A 22,152-nucleotide genomic window follows, 5' to 3' on the forward strand; every position below is an offset into this window, starting at 1 on the left:
GTTGTTTAGAAACTGAGGCCTGGCTTCGCCTGTGTGTGTGTGTGTGTTAGAGAGAGAGAGACAGAGAGAGAAGAAGGAGGGAGGGAGAGAAAGAAAAAGGGAGAGGGGTGAAGATGGATGGTCTTCTCAGGGAAACTGAGGCTTGGCACTGGGGTTCAGGAGCCAGAGGACTGGCAGGGCTGAGGTTTCTGTTGGGCTCTGGGGGGAGCAGCGTTCCCTGCCTAGACACACACTTCCACCCCCAACCCCGGCATGCCCGGCCTTGCTGGTGGACCCCCATCTTTGACTGAGTCCTCCCAAATCTCTGCAGCTTCCTGAGAATATTCAGAAATCAGGTAGTTTGGGGCCTTTCAAGTAGGCCTTGTCCCATCAGGAAAGGTCCCACAGATAAAAAGCAGAACCCTCCAACTAAACTGTAGACTTCACCCTGGGTTCTCCTCTGACGGGCTGAAGGAGCACCCTGGGGGGAGACGGAGAGGGGAGGGTGGTGTCCAGCGGGCAGCCCAGGGGAGACGCTGGTGGCCAGCATGCCCACCTTGGGCCTCCCACGTCGGGGGTGTCCCCTGCACACCCCTCCCAGGCCTCTCTCCCTCCCCGCGGGGAAGATGGCCTCCCCGCCCCCACGCGGGCCAGCGGCCGCCCTTTCCTGGCAGGACAGCAGGATCCTGCAGCTGTCAGGGGAGGGGCGAGGGGGCTGATGTCAGGAGGGCTACAAATAGTGCGGGCCGCCGGGGGCTCCGTCTCCCCTCGCCGCAGCCACCATCCGGCCGCAGCCCAGCCTCCGCCCGCCGCCGCCATGAGCCAGGCCTACTCGTCCAGCCAGCGCGTGTCCTCCTCGTACCGCCGCACCTTCGGCGGCGCGCCCTCGTTCGGGCTCGGCTCCCCGCTCAGCTCGCCCGTGTTCCCGCGCGCCGGCTTCGGCTCCAAGGGCTCTTCCAGCTCGGTGACGTCGCGCGTCTACCAGGTGTCCCGCACGTCGGGGGGCGCCGGGGGCCTGGGCTCGCTGCGTGCCGGCCGGGTGGGCGCCGGGCGCGGGCCGTCGTCGTATGGCGCGGGCGAGCTGCTGGACTTCTCGCTGGCCGACGCCGTCAACCAGGAGTTCCTGACCACGCGCACCAACGAGAAGGTGGAGCTGCAGGAGCTCAACGACCGCTTCGCCAACTACATTGAGAAGGTGCGCTTCCTGGAGCAGCAGAACGCGGCGCTCGCTGCCGAGGTGAACCGGCTCAAGGGCCGCGAGCCCACGCGCGTGGCTGAGCTCTACGAGGAGGAGCTGCGCGAACTGCGGCGCCAGGTGGAGGTGCTCACCAACCAGCGCGCGCGCGTCGACGTGGAGCGCGACAACCTCTTCGATGACCTGCAGCGCCTCAAGGCCAAGTGAGGGCTCAGGGCGCGGGAGGCCAGGCCTGGGGAGCAGGGCCCACTGATAAGGCCACCCTGCAAAGGAGGAGCTGTCGTGGGGTGGACGAGGATGTGGGAGCCTTAGTGAACCTGGGCAGCCTGTGGGCAACCCCTTGATCCCGCTCCTGAGATGTTGCTGATGGGCAGGAGAGTGGAGAGGGGTGTGGAAGGTTGCCTGCTGTATTGAGAGCTGGAAGGTGACAGGGACAGGACTCCTGGTGAGGCCGGACAGGGCAGCAGCTGCCATTGGACTGGTAGAGGGGAATCCAAGCAAGCGCCTTCAGCTCATCTGTGAGCAGTCCTGGGGTGGCAGAAGGAGGGGAGCTCCACAAGGCCTTCATATTCCTCAGGGAGCACTAGATATGCTGGAGGGGAGGAGGAAAAGGGTGAGAGGTGGGAGAAACCGGAGCAGAGGGCCCCACCAGGGACCAGGGCAGAAAGTCCCCAAGAATGGAGCACGTACACAGAGTACTCAGCAAGTACTCACACACAGACACGTTAGCAGAGTCACCCTCCTAGGTCACAAACATTAGTTAAGCACTTGCATGAGCCAGCCTGGGGCTGGGAACCAGGAATACAGAGGTGGATAAAATAGACACACAATTCGTAAGCCCAGTCACAGTCTGAAGGGGACATAGATTTCAAGGGTGTGGCCTCAGGGCAGAGATTGGGTCTCTTCTGCACCCTCCCTGGGCGAGGTGGCGCCTCTGCCCCTCCCCTTCCAAGCCTCCCTCTGCCCAGCAGCCAGGCCTCCTCCCTCTGTCCTGAGCAGCCCTAGCCAGCCCTCCCCACTGCCTGTGTTATCACCTACAAACTGGACTGCCTGTCCTTCTGTCTGTCCCCACCAGGCTGCAGGAGGAGATCCAGCTGAAAGAAGAAGCAGAGAACAATTTGGCTGCCTTCCGGGCGGTGAGCTCTCTTCACACCCCTGTCGTGCAGGCTGTCTCCTCTGTCCCTCATTGTGTGTCTCCCTATCCTCATGCCCTGTCTGGGCAGCATGTGACCCTAGCCTTCTCTTGGCCTTCCCCAGGATGTGGATGCAGCCACCCTAGCGCGCATTGACCTGGAGCGCAGAATTGAGTCTCTCAACGAGGAGATAGCGTTCCTTAAGAAAGTCCACGAAGAGGTATGGGCACGGGGCGGGCAGGTGGGAAGTGGGGGTGATGCTGGGCTCCTGGAAAGGTGGTGTGAGGGTGCTGTGCAGGACCTGGTGGGGGACTAAACCCCAGCTGTACCCTGCAGGAGATCCGAGAGCTGCAGGCCCAACTTCAGGAGCAGCAGGTACAGGTGGAGATGGACATGTCCAAGCCAGACCTCACTGCTGCCCTCAGGGACATCCGGGCTCAATATGAGACCATTGCGGCCAAGAACATCTCAGAAGCGGAGGAATGGTACAAGTCAAAGGTGGGTGGCCCCGCCCAGGGACTCTTGTCTCTTATCCTCTTTTGACCAAGTTTGGAGGTGCTGCCTCTGATTCCATTTGTAGGGAGGACTCCATCTGTGAGGAGTCTCCACCATTTTCCTGAACCCCGATGTACCTTGTACCATGTACCTTAGGGCCTCTTTCTCTGCCCTTAGGTTTCTGACCTGACCCAGGCGGCCAATAAGAACAATGATGCGCTGCGCCAGGCCAAGCAGGAGATGATGGAGTATCGACACCAGATCCAGTCGTACACCTGTGAGATCGATGCCCTCAAGGGCACTGTGAGTCCCGCCCATCTCCGAGTCCCCGCCCACCCAGAGGCCCCGCCCACATATGAGTCTCCACCCCTTTCTGCCTGCAGCTCCCCTCCATCCCGGGGCCCCGCCCATCACCGAGACCTCAGCCCCTACCTGCCTGCAGCTCCTGACCCCTCCCTGCAACCATGGGCCCTTCAATACCCTTTCAGAGACCCCAGCCCCTCAAATCTACACCAAAGGGATTAATACCTATTGTTGTTGTTATGTGCCGTCTATAGACTGTAAGAAATCAGAGCATTCCTAAAAGTTTCTCCCCATGTTGGGGAGGGGATCCTGAATAAAGGGTCTTCTCACATATTTTATGCTCTGAACTTCCACCTAAGACTTCACCTGAGCTCAGGGATCCCTGCGTAAGAGGGATTTGACACCTCCTGGGCCTGATGACCATGTTGAGGTGTCCCCAGCCCCTAGGCTGTGAGTACCCCTCTCCATTTCTGGGTCCTTTGACCTATGCTGTCCCTGATCTTCGCTTCTTTCCTGCAGAATGATTCTCTGATGAGGCAGATGCGGGAGATGGAGGACCGCTTTGCCAGCGAGGCCAGCGGCTACCAGGACAACATCGCTCGGCTGGAGGAGGAAATCCGGCACCTCAAGGATGAGATGGCCCGTCACCTGCGCGAGTACCAGGACCTGCTGAACGTCAAGATGGCTCTGGACGTGGAGATTGCCACCTACAGGAAGCTGCTGGAGGGCGAGGAGAGCCGGTGAGGGAACAGGCTCGGGACTGGGGTGGGGGGGTGGGGGAGAGGTGGGGCCCAGGCTGTGCTGCTGGGGGCTCATTCCTGCCCCAGGGGTGTTTGACCGCCACTCCCAAAACCTGAGAACCATTTCTACAAGATTCCTCTCACTGCTCCACTAATTGCAGAGACTTAGCCAGGGCCACCTGGGCACAAATTGATTTAATTAATAGCATTTATAAAAAGAGAAATGTAAGTATTCCCTCATCCACCTTCAGAATTAAGAACCTCCGGCACAAAACCATATTCAGTAACTAGCAATAAAATATTACTGCCAGTCAAGGGAGAGATGAGAGCAGAGTGAAAAAAGGGAATGAAATGGAAGGACGCAGAGAGAGAGAAATAGGGAAAGAGGGAGAGTGGGAAGCCTTGTGTGTGGATAGGTTAAGAAAAAGCCTAGACACACACACACACACACCCCCCAGTGATCTGCCTGGACAACTCAAGTACAAATATAACTGGATATACCTGGAAGGGGATGCAGGAGAACTTTCTAGAATGATAGGAACCCTCTATATCTTGATAGAGAATGGTAGTCACATGGATGTAGAGATTTATCAAAGCTCTCTGAAGTATGCACTGAAAAATCTGCATTTCACTGTTTGTAAATTTAACCTCAATTTAAACTATGTCAAGTAATCTTTAAAAATGGTCCTTTCGAAATTTATAGGGCTCTCTGGTAGGCTAATATGTCTTAGAGAAAGTGCAGCCAGAGTGCTCCTTGGAGGCAAAGATGATAAAGTCTTGTCTTACATACTTCAGGCATGTTGCTAGGAGAGGCTATCCTTTAGAGAGGGACATCATGCTTGGGAAGGTGGAGGGTTGGTGAAAGAGAGGAAGACCCTCAATGAGTTGGATTGACACAGTGACTGCTGTGATGGGCTTGAGCGTGTCAGGAAGTGTGAGGATGGCACAGGATAGGACAGGGCTCAGATCTGTTGTTCATGGGATCGCTATGGGTCTTATGGGACATGATGGCACCTAACAACAACAGCTGGTGGACTAGTGGATAAAGAGTTGCGCTGCCAACCCAAAGGCAGGTGGTTTGAATCCACCAGCTGCTCCTCTCATGCAATTTACAGCCTCAGAAAACCTACTGGATGGTCAAGTATTGAGTTGGTTCCAATTGGATGGCATGTAACAACAACAATATTGATACTTATAAAAATCTGATATTTTATAAGAGCATTCAGATTTTGTAGAAGAACATCTGTGTATGATAGGCTTACAGCCTCTGAGGGTCAGCTATGAGTTAGTTCTGACTTGACAATACATAACAACAACAACAACATGATGGGCTGTTATGGGTGCATTTTTGTAGGACTGTCATGATGTACCTAGTATATTGGGTGGCGCATTGAAAGGTCAGTAGTTCATATCCATCAGCACTCTACAGGAGAAAAATAGGCAGTCTCCTGTAAAGATTTACAGCCTCAAAAACCCTAGGGGAGGGTGACCAACATGAGTTAGAAACAACTGGACACCAGTGGACATCTAGGCCTAAATGGGCAGTCTCGCAGTGGTACAAACAGGTTAACTATTCAGCTGTTCACTGAGAAGGGGGAGGTTCTAGGCTGTGTAGGTACCTTGTAAGGGGGTCCTGGCGCTCTACTTCCCAAAAAATCAGCCACTGAAAACCCTTGAGGCCAGTTCTGCTCTGACATCCCTGTGAGTGCCGTGAGTTAGAATCACCCTAAGGCGGTTGAGGTGTTTTTTATTTTATTTTATTTTTATTTTTGTGTATGTGTGTATGTGTACCATCAAATCCGATCTGACTGGTATGGGAAGAGATTGTCCCTCCTCCAGCAGAGCATCTAGTAGATTCGAACCGCACACTTCTAGGATTGCAGTGCAGCTTCTTGTCACTAGGCCACCAAGGCTCCAGCAGTTAAGGTTTACTAGGCATAAATGGGGGTATCAGCTCTTGAACTTGCCTTCACATGAGTGGACTGGGGTTCCCAGTCTGGCTGAGAGTGGACGTTACCCACAGAGGCATCCTTTGTGCCGGGAAGATGGAACTGTTGATTGACAAGAGGTTTCTTCTGTGGGCTTGTGGGGGTCTGGTGTCATGGCCATCAGGTCAGAGATGGAATGTGTGATCCTTCCAGAAGGGACAGTTCCAGGAAGCTGGACTTGGCCTTTGACCCTGTTTTCTCAGAATTATCGGCAGTGGATGTGTTGGGACAGGGATTGCTGAGGATGGTACTCGGGGAGAAGCAAGAAGAGGATGGTCATGGGGAGAGGTGGGAGGGTCCCTAACCTTCTCAGGGCTTTATCTCTCCCCTTTTAGCATCAACCTCCCTATTCAGACCTTCTCTGCCCTCAACTTCAGAGGTGAGTGTGGGTTGGGAGGGAGGGGAAGGCCGGGGTGACATGGGGAGGGGGTAGTTCAGTGGAAGGACCATCCAGAGCTAGACAAGAGAGAAGGATGGGGCCATGGGAGCAGGGACGGGGCTGTGGTGTCGGGGGGGGGGAGAGTGGAGACCCCAGTGAGTGGGTCAGGAATAATATATAATGTCTCAACTATACATGATAACATGCAATATGGAGAGGCAGATAAGGCCCCTGGGTGACTCAAAGGATTTGCATTTAACTGATGAGCTAAAGGTTAGTGGTTCAGATCTACCCAGAAGAACCTTGGGAGAAAGACCTGGTGATCTACTTCCATTAAAATTATAGCCAAGGGGAGGGAGCTCTAGTGGCCTTGTGGCAAGAAGCGGCACTGCAATTCCAGAGGTGCGTGGTTCAAATCCGCCAGATTCTCTGCTGGAGAAGGAGGGACAATCTCCTCCTGTAGCAGTCAGATCCAATTTGATGGTACACACACAACAACAACAAAAAAATTATAAATTTTTTTAAAAACAAACAACATAAAATTATAGCCAAGGGGACTCTGAGTTGGGCCACCATGAGTCAGTGTCTGCTCAGTGGCAACTAACAACAGCAACAGAGGCAGAGCAAGCAACTGCTAACAGAGAACCCTTGTTTCAGTATTCTCCCATCTCCGGTGCCTTCTGGGAGTAATGGTCATCTGGAAGTAGTCTTTGTTCTGCATCTCAAACTCCAGGGGCACTGGATGTCCTGGGGCCTGGCAGCAGGGGCAATGGGAATCACTTTTCCAGCAGGAAAGCACCCCATTCCTGCCTCCCTCTATGATCTGTTGGCATGTTGCCACCTGCCCCACCTGACTGCTTGTTGAACACCCCCAATTTGATGGAGCAAGTTGTAGGATACACTTTAAAAAAAAAAAAAAAGCCAAACCTTAGCAAAGCCAAACAATTCAAAGAACGAGCTCTTAGGGCACTTTGCCACTTCTGACATTAGTAATATGCAGATTGAGTGGCTTTCCAACCCCAGAGAGCAGAAAAACACGCTATAATGATACATTAGGAAGAGCTAGCCCCAGCCCTTGGCAGCCTCGCCTTTCCTAGATCCAATCCTTTATATCTTCGATGTTCATTTCCATCAGAAAAAAATACGTGCTGTGCTCTGCTGAGCTACAACGTATGTCACAGGCTTGTTACTCGCCGGGATTCATAAACACCAAATGCATAATTCCAAGGACCCATATCTGACCCTCCCTTGTAAAACTCGGAACTTTTCTCTCAGTTAATCATTTATAAGACAGACATAAAATGTGAGTCTTGTATTTAAAACAGCATCACGTTTTTCATACCAACAACTCTGTGACCTTGATAGGGTGGGTAGCATTGTTACCCTTTTGCAGAAGAGGAAACTGAGGCACAGGGCCAAATGGCAGGGCAATGGTACCTCAAATCAGTGACTGTCTCCTAGTTGTCCTATCCTGAGTCTAAAGCAGGCTAGTCTCTCTGATTTGCAAAATAATTTCTTAGGACTGAGCCCTGTGGCCCCTAACAGTCTTGGGGAAGGGAGACCTGGGTTCCAACTCAGGTAGGGCTCCCAGCGAGCACCGAGAGTGTGGGAGGGGTAGGGTGACTGAGCAACCTGCATCTGGAGCAAATCTGTTAACTGAGCCCACTTGAGCCCTGTGCCTGGCTGAGTCCAAGAGGGTGAAGCCCCCTTCTGGGTGAGGGCTAAATGACAAGTGATGGAAATCTAGTTGAAGAAGTTAACAGGCCCAACTTGAGGCAGTGAGAGGTTGTCTGGGCTGTGCCCTGTGAGACCAGGGATGGATTCAGCACCCAGGCACAGCTGGAGAGTGAGTGAGCAGAGCTGTGCCTTCTGAGACTGAGGGTGTGATGGGTCCATTACAGAAACAAGCCCTGAGCAGAGAGGCTCAGAGGTCCATACCAAGAAGACAGTGATGATCAAGACCATTGAGACCCGGGACGGGGAGGTGAGTGTCTGTCCTGTTTTCTCACCTTTTTATTCATGTTGGGGGCAGTTGTTAGCCAGCTGTCTTTCACCAGCAGTACTGGTCAGGGTGGGCAATGCTGCTGTGGACTGGGGTGAGGGTGGGCCCTGCCTCTGGGAACAGGGGTGAGAGTGGGTTCTGCTGCTGGGGGCTGGGGTTATGGCATGCCCTGCCGCTGAGAACTGGGGTGAGGGTGGCTTCTGCTACTGGGGGCTGGGGTAGGGTAGGGCCCTGCCTCTGGAGACTGGGGTGAGGGTGTGCCCTGCCTCTGGGAACTGGGGTGAGGGTGGCTTCTGCTACTGGGGGCTGGGGTAGGGTAGGGCCCTGCTTGCTGGAGGCTGAGGTGGGCACAGTGCTGGTGGCTCCAGAGCTGGACTGGGCTCCTCTGTCCCCAGGTCGTCAGTGAGGCCACACAGCAGCAACACGAGGTGCTCTAAGACCAGAGACCCCATAGCCACCAGAGACCGCCTTCACCTGTCCTCACTGCTCCTGACACCAGCCTCGCCCCACCTAAAGGAGTCACGCCCAGCCACAGCTCCACTCTCAGCCTCTGACCCCCTCCTCACCCACCTTACCCCCAGTGGTCCCAAAGGGGACATGGCCCAACCTGCCCAGACACCCCTGCTGACCCCAGCCATGTGAGTCCTGGATGATAGAGTGAGCCTGGCCACCAACCTTCCCTGATCCTCAGGGCGGCAGCTGGGCTCCAGCCTGACCTTGGCCAGGTCAGGAGAGAGTTGAGGAATGAGTGGTGACCTTGCCACCCCCACTTCCGTGAGCTCAGGCTCTGGCCTCTGACCAGAAGGCCCCTGAGTGGGTGTTAGGGTACCCAGGGTCAAGATTGAGCCCTGTGGACCTGCACACTTGCAGCCTGGTGGTGCCAAGGCGGCCTCCTCAAGAAGCTGGGCAGGTAGCCAAGGAGACTGGAGGAGGGAGGCTGAAACAATCCCCTTGACCCCTTCCCTTCCCCCTTCTCACCCTCCCTCAGGCTGGGCTTGGGAAGCAGGGCCTGCAAGAGGGAACCCCCGAAGGTGCCGGATGTGGGAGCAGGAGACGCAGAAAGAGAGGGTGGGTGGGATGCTGGAGAGGAGAGGGACAGGCAGGGAGCGGTCTTAGGAGGAAGGGCACCTGGTGTCTGCACTGCCTCTCCCAGAGGCCGGGCTCTGGACAGAAACTATAAAGACAAGCACAAACCTACAAACAATAAAGAAACGATAAAGAAAAGCCCCCTGCTCTCATGACTGCCAGTTTCCTGAGCCACCCAGGGCCTGAGAGACCCCAGATGAGAGACTTTGCCCTGTCCCCAAGGTCTCACACCTCCTGCTCCCTGTATGTAACACATGTGGAATGGGGCATCACTAGATAGGAGTTTTAGGGGGAACCCCAGATGTTTCCTGTTAGGCCCCAACTCCTGAGATGCTCTCCCACCACGCCCACTTTCCCATCCAGCGATCTTTCCCCAATCCCCTTCCCTTCTAGAAGGATGCCATTGTGCTATAGACTGACTTTAAAATGGAACACCCCTTCCTCTTCCCAAAGAAGTTAACCACCCCCATCTGTTAAATCGGCCTTGAGCACCATTTTTGCCCAAAGGCCAATTTACGAAAAATATTCATGTTAGGAAAGCTGGAAAGATCTATCTTGGTCTTAGATAAGAAGGTTGGTACCCTGAATATGTTAATTCTGCCTGCATACATCCAAACTTCCGAGGCAGTGTACTATCAACTAGAATTCCAGCGGGGAGCCTGGGGAGGATTTGAAAACAAAACGAGTTGATCTGTAAGGAGTCCTGGCACTGTCCGTAGTCTGTAGCGTCTTGACTCACGAACCAAAAAGCCTCTGACAGTTTGAGTCCACCCAGCGCTGCTCAGGAGAAAGATCTCCTCGTGTTGAGATTTACAGCCTTGGGTACCCGGCGGAGAGTTGCTGTGAGCTGGAATTGATTTGATGGCAGTGAGTTTGAGGGGTTTTGTTTGTTTAACTGAGAGGGTGGTCCAAGACGTATGACAAAAATAATACAAAATCATGGATTAAAACGTTAAGATATGAGGCCATAAAAACACATTTGTTCTGTAAGAGGAAATAGAAAAATATTGATAAAATAATAATTTTTAAGAAGCAAAAGACTGCCGTCAAGTCAATTTCACTCCTAGCGACCCTGTAGGAAAAGGCAGAGCTGCCCATAGACATCCAAGGCTCTAAATGTTATGGACACAGACTGCCTCATCTTTATCTCAAGAAGCAGCTGGTGGGCTCAAACCGTTGAACTTTTGTTGAGAAGCTGAGCTCTCTGACTCCTGATCCACCAAAACCCCCACAGCCATCAGGTCTGTCTTGAGTCACAGCAACCCTGTCAGTTTCTGAGGCTCTATGTCTTTGTGGGGAAGACTATCCACATTTCTCCTCAGAGTGACTGGTGGATTTGAACCATTAACCTTTTAGTTAGAAACCCAACACATTATGCATTACTGCACCAGGACTCTAATGGAATGAAAATGAACCCAATACAGAAGAGATTCTTGTCATTGGTACCACTGAGTCCATTAAAACTTCTAGCGTCCCTCTGAACAGCAGATGGGAACTTGGCCCTAACTGGCACATTCTCTTGATCGCTGACATCGCGAGCCTGTCATTACAGTCACTGCGTCAGACCATCTTGTTGACCCTCAAGATGTCTATTTCCAGACACTGACCCCTTCTGACAATAAACCCAAAGCACGTGAGATGGAGTTTCAGCATCCTTGCCTCTAAGGAGCAGCCTGGTTACACTTCCTCCAAGACAGACTTGTTTGTTCTTTTTTGGAAGTCCAAATGAGGCATTTCAAAATTGTGGGGAAACGTTGTCCCCTTACTGTTTGGGGGAAACTGGGTAGTGGCAGGGAAAGACTAAGGTGAAGACTCTTTCTTCACTCTTTCAAAAGATAAATACCAGCTGGATCAAAGCTCTAGGAAGCTTGATGACCCATGTAGGTCTCCACCTTCAAGTCTGTTCATGTAGATTTGATAGATTATCCTTCTAAAGGAGGTAAGGAGAGATTAGAGATCCCACAGAAAATAAATGCCAACAGTTTAGAGGTGAAATAAACCAATGAAGCGTCATTTAGTCTTGAGGTTCGTTGGTATGAGTCTCAAATAGACTTTTCCAGAAACTTCCACAAGCCCTCAGTTCTGTCTAGTGTCTTTACCTCTTTTTTTATGTGGCCCTTGATTGGAAGGGACCCTTCCTCTCCATGGTGTACATTCCTCCCTCCAAGAAAGTATTCTTCACCTTTGCCCCAGAGCGAGCTAGAGGTCACTCCCCAACCGGCACCAATGGTTCATGTTCATTTCTTTCCTCCCATGGGCTCAACCCTACAGGCTCCAGTTCCAGAGAAACACCAAGGACCTTCACGAAGAAATTAAACCAGAAGCTGCATTTCTAGTGTCTTCACACTAGGAGAGCTGGGTGAGGGGCTTCTTTTAGCCCCTCTTCCTTAAATCTTTTGGGGTCCCTGGGTTTGAGTCTGTCTGTGAGGGAGATGCTTAGATGGGGCTGAACCCAGGTGTAAAAAGGAGCTCGGGGTGAGTCATTTCTGCAGCCCTTGGGCTGGTCCCTTCCCCTGAGTTATATGCACTTGTCTCTCCTCAAAAGTCAAGGTGACTCTCATGGAGTAAGAGCCAACTTATAAGTGACCCTCCAGTGGGTTTTCAAAATCCTAGGGGAGGAAACTGCCCATCCTTCTTCCTCAGAGTTGCTGTTTCATTTAAAGCGACAGAGAGGCTAGCTCTGGTGGCCTATTGGCAAGATGCTGCACTGCAATCCCAGAAATAAGCGGTTCAAATCCACCAGATGCTTTGCTGGAGAAGGAGGAAAAATCTCCTCCTGTACCAGTTAAATCTGATTTGACGGTACACACACACACACACACACACACACAAATAATAAAAATAGAATAAAAAAAAGAGTAATAAAAAAAAAGCGACAGAGAGGTGTGGCCTCTCAGACTACACACCCAAGCGCTCCCCACAGAGCCTGAGGCCAGGAGTCAGGGAAGGCTTGGAGGCAGCCTCATCCTCAAAAAAAAAGCTTAATTACAGACTAGCCATTAAGTCCACTCTGGATACGTCCCTCAGCAAGGAGACCTGATGGCGCTGTAGTTACAGTGCTGGCTGCTACCTCAAAGGTCAGCTGTTTGAACTCACCAGTCACTCCAAGGGAGAAAAGATGACATAGGTTGTTTTCATAAAGACTGTATCCTTGGAAACTCTGTGGGACAGTTGTGCTCTGTCCTACAGGGGGCACTGCGAGTAGAAATCTGTTTAATGTCAGTGAATTTGTAGACACTGAGCTGGAAGGAGTGTAGGGCACGTTGATTCTCAGAGTCAGCCAATGAGTTCTCCTAGCCTCACCCTCTAGCCTCCTTGACAAGTCATCCTCAGCTTTGCTTGTCTGCCTTTGGTGGCAGGCTGAGAACTCGCTACTTCCGTGGTGAATCCTTCCAGCTGGGCACAGCTCTGATGCTCAGTTCTTCCTTCTCCAGCTCCTGAGTATCCCCTGTGACTACGTGCAGTTGCCCTCAGAGGAGATAGAAGGCCCAGGCCCACCCTGGTTCTCTTGGGAGAGCAGAGCCTTTCCCGGCCTAGCAATTCTGCTTTGAAGTCCTCAGCTTTGTCTGTTTCTCTGGGGACTGGCCCATGACTGGGAATCTAGGGCTGAGGAGATGCTTTGACTCCAAGGAGAATGGACCAAAACAAACCACATAAGCCCTGGGTCTCATGCGGTCACACACATGCATCCCGACCCTCATTGGCGCCTGTTCCCCATCACACACACTTTGCTCCAAATCCAAACTTGTCCTAGTTTCACATGACACTGATGTCTTCTCCCTCAAGGCTGAACTTCAGAGAGGAGGGGACACGAAAAGGACCGAGTCACTTCCAATTGGCCCCAAGAGACCAAGTCTAACCAGCTCTGACTCCACTTGAGAGATGGAGCAGGGAAGACTGTGGAGATGGAAGTGCCCCTGAGCCTGGAATTGAGGCCCAGGGGGAGCCTGTCTGTCCATTTTGGGTCCCCTCTGTCCTCCACCTTTTATAACTGTCCCTCCTTTATCTTCCCACTCCGTTCCTTCTTACCACAGTTTGCCCTGACTCACACGCATTAATGATTGGACACCTAAAAGGTCAGCTGTCAGAAGAAGGGATCTCATCGGTTTTGCTCACTCACTAATCTACTCTTGGTTCTGGGAAGAGTGTCTGATTTGCTGTTGCGGTTGTGATTAGATGCCTGGTACATAATACAGGGGAGGGGGGGGCACAGGGAGGGAGGACAAAACACTTGGCTGTAGCATTGATTTCCACTCAGAGTGACCAGTGTGCTTCAGAGTAGAACTGTGTTCCACGAGGTTTCCAATAATTGCAAATCTATTAAAGGCCTTTCTTGTTCAATGCTGCTGCTGGATTTGAACTGATAATCTTTTAGTTAGTAGCCATGAATAAAGGTTTGTGGCACCTAGAGACTTTGGTCATAGTAAGTGACCATCAAATAGTTAAAGAGCTAAGTATTTGTTGAATGAATACCCACCAGACTGCTTTTTCTTGTTTTTCTCTAAATTTCTTATAAATGAGGTCAAAGTGATAATTCCCACATCATTCACTGCTTAAAAAAAAAACATTTACTGAACTTCTGCCATGTGCCAGCCACATAGCACATCAGCATGACTTAGAGGGACCTCCCAAAGGCCCAGAGAGGTGAGGTGGTCTGCCAAGGTCATACAGCATTGCAGGTCTGTGACAGAGGAAGGCCAAGCCTCAAGTTTCTGGGCCCCTGAAGCCCAGGGCTCTTTCCATGACACCACAGGCTTGTGATTACAAGGCAGTCAGGCTGGCAACACACACCTCCAGGCCGGTGCCAGGCCGCAGGGCACTATGGGGCTCCCTCAGGCTGAGGGACAGACAGTGCCTTGTAGCCAGCTGCCCTGAGAGGCCACCCAGGATCGGCTGACTTCTGGCTGTCGCAGCTGGTGCAGGCTCCTCCAGGAGAGGGCGCCGGGGACTAGCCTGGGCCTGTGTGCCCTCCCTCTTCCCACCCATGTGCCTAGCAGTGAATGCCCCAGCGTGGACATTATGGGCATGCGGAGCAGGAGATGTTCCAGGACTTGTGCCAGGCCCTTTTAAATTGTTAATATCGATTTTAATATTTAATATAATAATTTAATGCCATCACAACAACGTAAGTCAGGTCATGTAATTCCTCTGCTCAATACCTTCGAAAATAACTTCTCATTTCCCTGGGAATAAAAGCACCTCAGCTTGCAATGCAAGATGTTAGGTGGCCCGGCCTCCTCTGGGTGGCCTCAGCTCCCAACATCCCCCCTGACCCTCACCAACCTTACAACTTTCTGGAGCCCACCAGGTACGCTCTCAGGTCCCACCGCTGCCTGAAGCAGCCTTCCCTCAGACAGCTTTGTGGTTCCTTCTTGCTTACTCATCCCCTCAAAGCTGGCTCAGTGTCCCCAAGGAGGTTGGCTCCTGCCACTCTACTTAAAATCTAAGTCCCTCACCACATTCCCACCATCTTGACCTGTGTCATTCTTCTGTGCGATGCTTATCATCAGCTATTGGTCTTACAATTTCCTTATTTATCTGTGTGTGTTTGTCTCCTTCCTCAAAAGATGTCTCATCCTGAATGATGAAGAGGCAAGGATCCTTGTTTGCATTATTGCTGTATCTCCAATGCCTAGAACAGTACCAGGCACATAGTAAAACCCAAATTACCCCAAAGTCCCTGCCATCAAGGCAACTCAGGGTCTCAGCGACCCTCCATCAGGTTTCCATAGCTTTAAATCTTGACGGCAGGAGACTCTCCCCCTCACAGAACAGGAGGAACTCAAAATTACCTATTGGCAGAATGAATAAACCCCAAAATGGGCCACTGTCACTTGGCAGGTGAGAAAACAGGATTAGAAATGGTAATTGAATTGTCCAAGACCACATAGCCCATTTATTCAGCCAGCAACTAAAGGCTGTGCCTCTCTGGAGGTTCAATCCACCAGTGACTCCATGGCAGAGAGGTGAACACTCTCCTCCTCAGAAATCCAATGGAGGGTCAGCTAGGAGTCAGTTCTGACTCAGTGGCAAGGAGTTTGAGATTGCTTTCCATGTGAATCAGTAATGCTGAGTGGTGCTGGCTGGGTCACTCACTTCTTAAAAAGTACACGGTCTCTGTTTCTTTACTCTTCATATTGTATCTGCTTGCGATGTCTTCTCCATTTTCACCTGTTAAAATGCAAGTTGCGTAACAATGAATATATATAATTTTTTTAAAAGAAAAAAGCAAACTGGAGGCAGGTAGGGAGGAAAATGTGCAACAATGAATGAATGGAAATCCAAGTGCTCGGTAAACTTTTGTTAAAATCTCAATAAAAAAAAAAAAGTAAGTCATCACCAATGGTTGTCAGGGGCTGATGGATGGTGTAGGTCTGAATGCAAAGAGGTTACAGGTGGGTGGGTTTCAGGGTGACAGAACTGCTGTGTATGGTTCTGGGTTGGCAGACAAGGGATTTAATGCACTTGTCCAAGCCCAGAGAACTAACTGTACCTCACAAAGAATGAGAGTATATGCAAACTACAAAGCAATTCCATAGATCCCTTACAGCTCTGGTCCCTGAGGACATAATGCTGAGTCCACACACATACTGTGACCGGTCTAAGACTGAGGACAGGAGAGAAGAAAGAGCAAGAGTGCTCTTCTCCGTCTCTAAATGAGTTCTTCCTTTGGCATCTCTCAGCTCTCCGCATATCTGGCCCTGATCAGGATCACTTGGGCAAAAGGTCAGGCCTGGGCCTTTCAAAATTGTTATTATTATTATTATTATTATTATTGTTCAAAAAGGCCCAGCTTACTGGTTTAATAGAGAGTGACAGAACTCCCAAGACTGCGGTCCTTTATCACTCTTCAAACTTGGAACAAAACTCATCACTATGTATCAACTTTCAGACAAAAAATGGACGGGCCTAACTGGTGACCAGTAACACCTGGTCAGTGACCAATACCACTCCTTAGAATAACCAACCATCTGAGGTCAAAAGAGCAGCATTCACTCAAGGATAAACACCAGAATGTAGAAAGAAGTAGGAGAGAAGGATGAATGGAAATGGGAATTACAGGGCAGGGGTGGGGAAAGGGTGATGACATTTCAAGGATACTCAGCATCATAACAGTTCGTGTAAGAATGGTTGAATGAAAAGCCAGTTTGCTTTGTAGGCTTTCACTCAAACAATAATAAAAAGATTATTTTTGAGATAATTTTAGATTCACATGCAATACTAAGAAATAATACAGAAAGAGCTTGTATATCCTTTACCCAGATTCTCTCAATGGTAACATCTCCGAAGTACAAGGTCACGACCAGGAAACTGATATTGGTGCCAGTGCCCCACCTTGTCCAGGTTTCATCAGGTTTACATGCACTCACAAGGATGTGTGTATGCACAATGCTATCATGTGTACACAGTATATCACCTGTCGGTTTGTGTGACCATTGCCACAGTCAAGGTGCAGACAGTCCCATCACACAGATCACACCAGGACTTCTAAAATCAGTAATGCCCTATCTTGATGTTTCTCAAAGTGCAATGTGCAGGTGCATTTAACAAGCAATGGCCTAAGCTGCTTATTCAACGTGCAGGTTTCTGGATGCTCCCTGTCTTCTTCCTTCCCCTCCCGGATGAACCAGCATCTGTGGAGTGGGGACTGGGAAGCTGTACTTATAACAGGTGTCTTCTTAGAACCACAATTAGAATTGGCTTCCAGTTCGATGGTCACTTTCCCCGCCACAATGTGACCACCAGAGAGAAAATCTTCAGAAAGGTAGCTGTTACTTTCTTGCTTTAAAACCCTGTGACAGCACCCACTGCCGTGAGGGTCGTGACAAGACAAGGAAAGCCTTCTGTCTGGGTCAAGCTTCAGCTCCCCATCCCTCCAATCACCCTGCTACAAACGACCAAACTGATTTCTGAGAAATTGATCTGGAAATTGATTGTGCGTCAGAGAAGGATCTGCTCCATCAAGTTTGTAATGGTTGATTTGGGGGCAAGTAAATTGCCGAAGAGCTCTGGTGGTATAATCTATAGAGAGTTGTGTTATCCCAAAAAAGTCACTCCTCTGGGATGGTTCAAATCTACCAGCTGCTGCACCTGATAAAGATGGATAATCTCCCCCGCAATTTACAGCCTCAGAAACCTGCTGGAGGGTCAGTTAGGAGGCAGTTCTGACGTGAGAGTGAGAAATTGTCGGGCCTTTCTTTCTAGGTATCTCTTGGTGGACGAGAACTGCCAACCTTTCAGTTAGCAGTGAGTCGACATATGCACACAAATCCGAATCCGAATCAGTGGCCATCAAGTCGATTCTGACTGATGATGACCCCATGTGTTTCAGAAACGTGTGTGTAAGGTTGTCAATGGCAGTGAACCTTGGGGAGCAGATGATCAGGCCTTTCACCCGAGGTCCTCTTCATGATCCCACCATCCCTCTCTCTGTTAGTAGCTAAAGAATGAACCTGTGATCAATTCCTCCCCACACCTGAGTCTCAGGATGTGTCCTGCTCTGACTTTCTTTACTCTGCTTCCTCTGTCCGGAATGGCCTTTCACTCTTCTCAGTCGGTTGGAACCCTGCTCGGTGACCCATTTTTACAGATGAGGACCTGGAGGTTGAGAGAGCTTAGGGTGCGACCCAGCAAGTAAGGGCAGGGCCCGCTGGCGCCCGAGTCCACCTTGGTCCGGATTCCTGGTCTTACTGCTCACCAAGCTGTCAGTCATGGAGGCGCAGGAGGAGGCCCCTTGCCTTGTTCTTCACCTCCACGTGGGTCTTGTCTCCCGACCTTCCTCTCCAGCTCCTCACCCACCTACTTTTCAACCTTCCTCTTCCTCTCCCCAGCAAAGGAAGCTGGGGATCAGAGCTTTGAGAGGAGGGGAGGCAGAAAATGGGGTTGGAATCGGGAGTAACCTGACTCTCCAAGTGGGCTGCGGTGGGCGGCAGGCGCACCATTGGTGGCCGGAGCCTGCAACAAGTCCTGGGGGCCACGTTTAAGTCAAGGCCAGCGAAGGGGGCTCCTGGAGGGAGGGAAGGAGCACAGCAGAGTCCAAGTCCCCTCCCCTGCTGCCCCCTCCCTCCACAGCTCCTCGCAACCCGAGCCGGGGGGCCTAAAAATAGCCCCCGAGGCGCAACCGCGGGCCGCCCCGGTGACCTTCTGGGTAGCAAGGCCGAAGGCGGGCGGGCGGCAGGAAGGCAGGGCGCCGGCCCCCCCAGGACTCATCTGTCAGGGTACCATCCCCCGGGGCCCCTCCGTGACCACCAGGTTCCAGCGTCCACCCCCACCAGCCCAGCTTGCAGAAGCAATGCAGAAAGCCCGGGGCGCGCGAGGCGAGGACGCAGGCACGAGGGCACCCTCCAGCCCCGGGGTGCCCCCGAAGAGGGCCAAGGTGGGGGCCAGCGGAGGGGGGCCAACCGCGGTTCCCGGGGCGCCGGCCTTCCTGCGGCCCCTGAAAAACGCGGCGGTGCTGGCGGGCAGCGACGTGCGGCTGCGGGTGACAGTAAGCGGGACGCCTCAGCCCAGCCTCAGCTGGTTCCGAGACGGGCAGCTGCTGCCCCCGCCGGTCCCGGAGCCCAGCTGCCTGTGGCTGAGGAGCTGCAGGCCGCGGGACGCTGGCGTGTACAGCTGCAGGGCGCAGAACGCGCGAGGCGAGGCCTCCTGCGAGGCCGTGGTCACAGTGCTGGAGGTTGGAGGTAATGGAAAGATGGGGGCACAGCCTGGGGGTGGGGTGCTCCGAGGAGAGCAGGGCACCTGCGCCACGTGGGGGAGGTACTGGTTCCTCCACGCCTTCTCCCAGGTGCCCAGCTGAGCCTGCCCAGCCTCACAAATGCAGATCAGGAGGACAGTGCAAGGAAGAGGGTGTCAGGCAGAAAGGCTCCCCACGCAAAGATTAGAGGTCATGATCGATCCTTGGTAAGCAAAGCCCCACACAGGCCTCTCTGAGAAGTCCAAGATGGAAGCCCTCAAGTTACCTGCAGAGTGAAGCCTCTTTTGCTTTTGCTTCTGACTTGAGATTGCAGATGCACAGGGATGCAGCAATCCTGGTCTGGACAATGATGTTAAGGAGCTGGGTTCAAGCTCCCAGCAGTCCATGGTAGTGGCAGGGTTGGTGTGGTCAGGTTGGTGTGGTGTCTTCTTGCTGGAAGAGGCCAATGGGGGACAAGAAGGAACAGCAGATAGCTGGTCAGGAAGAGGAGCTGGGCTGAAAGATCTCTGTGGGCCAGTGTGTGTGTTTGAGGAGCTACATGGATGCATGTGGGGCTGAGGTGGGCTGTGGAGGGATCTACACTAGGTTCTGGTGGAGTAAGAACTGAAAGGAGAGAGGTTTGCTTGGGAATCCCATGAATCCTGTCTTTCTGAGGTTTCATAGTAGATGGTTAGAGGATATGGAAGGAAGATGCTCTGGGCTGGAACTTGGGTCCCTGACCAAGAGGGAGTAGCATTGCAGGTGATGAGGGTCTGAGGCTGAAGACTGGCTGAAGAGTAGGGGCATGAGCCTGGGCCCTGTATTCATAAATCTTTGGGGGATAGCATGGTGCATAGCCAGAGCCAATTTGCTTTGGGTCCACTTTGCCAGCCTTTTTTGTTTCTTCAGCCCCTGAACCAGCCAATTAGTCAAAAGGCCAGAGAGAGACCTTTGAGGAACAGAAATCTGAGGGAGTATGTTAATTTTCTAGTAATGCTACAACAGACAGCACAAGTGGATGACTTTAACAAGCATTTGTTCTCTCACAGTTCAGAAAGCTTGTTAGGTGCCATTGAGTCAGTTCCCAACTCATATAGTGACCCTGTGGACAACAGAATGAAATTCTGCTCAGTCTTTCACTGTCCTCACAATCGTTGCTATATATGAACCCATTCTTGCAACTGCTCTGCCATTTCAGCTCATTAAGGGGCCTTCCCCTGACTCTCTGCTTTACCATGCATGATGTCTTCCAGGAATTGATTCTTCCTGATTTAGGAGACTGAAAGCTCTAATTCACAGCACGAGCTCTAGCAGAAGGCTTTCTCTCTCAGCCCTGGAGGAAGGTCTTTGACTCCATTCAACATCTCTAGGTCTGTCACTCCTCGGAGATTTACTTGTATCTCAGCATCAATCTTTCCCTGAGTCTAGGAGGTTCTCAGCACAGGAACTCTTGGTCTAAAAGATGTGGTCTTCTACTTGCTCTTCTTTCTTGATAATGATCAGGCCTTATCTTCTCTGTTTGCTTTTATCTCCTTTAATCTCCTGTAAAATAAAATGTGAAGCAGGCCACACATTGGTCAAACTTCCCTCATTTTCAATCAGGGCTGTGACTTGATTAAGGATGTGCACACTCAAATTCCACTACAGATGATTGGCTGATTCCATAAAATCACAAGAAGACATACATTTGGGGGGATACAATTCAATGTATGACATTCCACTCATGACCCTAAAAAAATTCATGTCTTTGCCACATACCACACATATTTACACCATCATATCATCTGAATAGTCTAAGTCAACTCCAAGTCCAAATTTATTCTGGGGCAAAATTTCCTCTTGTATCTGTATATCTGGAACACAAGTTCTCTGCTTCCAAAGTATAATGGTGAAATAGACATAAAGTAGGTATTTCCTGTACAAATAAGAAAATTAGATGGAGGAAAGAAGGAATAATGGGCACCAAACAAGTAAAAATAACCCCACCCAACTAAACAATTGACATTAGCTCTCAAGTCTCAAGAATGATCCTCTGTTTTCTGAGACCATCAAGAGAATGATCCTACTATCCAGACCTGGGTGTTAGCCATGTTTTCTGGGTCTGAATGGAGGTTTCTCAGCCCTGGGCTTCAGCTCTGCCCACTATCATGACAACTGTGTCCCTTTGGCTTTGGGTGGCCCCATTCTCCTTGGCCAATTAGTGATATCATTCTCTTGTCTACAACAGGCCCTGTTTTTCTGCCTTTTGGACTTGACAGCCCTGCCCCCTCAGTTTTGGACAGTGAATCTGGCCCCAACCCTCTGGCACAAGTGAATGGCAGTCTCATACTCTGAAACCAAACTGGTAAAGAGCTGACTTAGAAACCCCAGAGGTGGTGGCCCTAACCTCTGAGACGGAGGCAGCCCTGTTTCCTATGATTTTTGTCTTTTCAAAAAGAAAAACTTCCTGGTTCCTTAGCCTCTTGTCCCCTTGGGAATTTGGGGCTGGCCTGATCTCTGCTGCACTCTGGCAAATGTTATAAAACTTTTTCAACTCAAAACTCACTGCTATTAAGTCGTTCCTGACTCATAGCAACCCTCTATCGGGTTTCTGAGGTCATAAATTCCAACAGGAGGAGAAGGCCCTTATTTACACATGGAGCTGCTGGTGAATTAAAAGTGCCAGAGAATGTGAAGCCTTTGCAAATCTCTATGGACTCCACCACCAGAGTTTCTTCTAAAACTCTTTCACTTTACTGTTAAGTGCCAGAGGTCCTTAACTCTGCCAGGAAGCCTCCTGCCTGAAGGCACTCAGCTCTCTCTGACTCTGGGTTGGCTTCTGTGCCATCTTGTGCTGGTCTTCTCATTCTTTTACTTCTCTACCACTGCTTCTTGGTCATCCACACGATATCCTGCATTACAGCTTTCCTCACTTCCTCACCAGAATTGACTTTTAATGTCTGCAATGCCTCCAATACACTCATCAAGGCAATTTATGCTTTCATTATTCAAAGTCAAAAGTTGAAGTCATTGTGCTGTGGAGCCAAAACTGACTCATAGCTGACCCTCCAATGAATTTTCAAAATTTACAAATCTTGTGGAAAGAGAATCCCTATTTTTCTCCTGAGGAGCAGCTGGTAGGTTTGAACTGTCTGCCTGTTGGTTGGCAGTGCAACTCCTTACCTACTTAGGCCACCAGA

At 51.1% G+C, this 22,152-nt stretch overlaps 1 protein-coding gene across 1 annotated transcript; it reads left to right on the top strand.

The window, feature by feature from the left end:
* Window positions 1-731: 731 nt before the first annotated feature.
* DES (desmin) lies at window positions 732-8,704 on the top strand. The gene is made up of 9 exons (XM_006890255.1): window positions 732-1,377; window positions 2,250-2,310; window positions 2,432-2,527; window positions 2,644-2,805; window positions 2,980-3,105; window positions 3,625-3,845; window positions 6,169-6,212; window positions 8,114-8,196; window positions 8,610-8,704. Exons 1-9 carry the CDS (start codon window positions 797-799, stop codon window positions 8,649-8,651), a joined length of 1,416 nt encoding a protein of 471 aa, XP_006890317.1. The 5' UTR covers window positions 732-796; the 3' UTR covers window positions 8,652-8,704.
* Window positions 8,705-22,152: the final 13,448 nt, after the last annotated feature.

This window comes from Elephantulus edwardii, unplaced genomic scaffold, assembly GCF_000299155.1.
Source record: "Elephantulus edwardii isolate Elephantulus edwardi_28Jun2011 unplaced genomic scaffold, EleEdw1.0 scaffold00087, whole genome shotgun sequence".
NCBI lineage: Eukaryota > Metazoa > Chordata > Mammalia > Macroscelidea > Macroscelididae > Elephantulus > Elephantulus edwardii.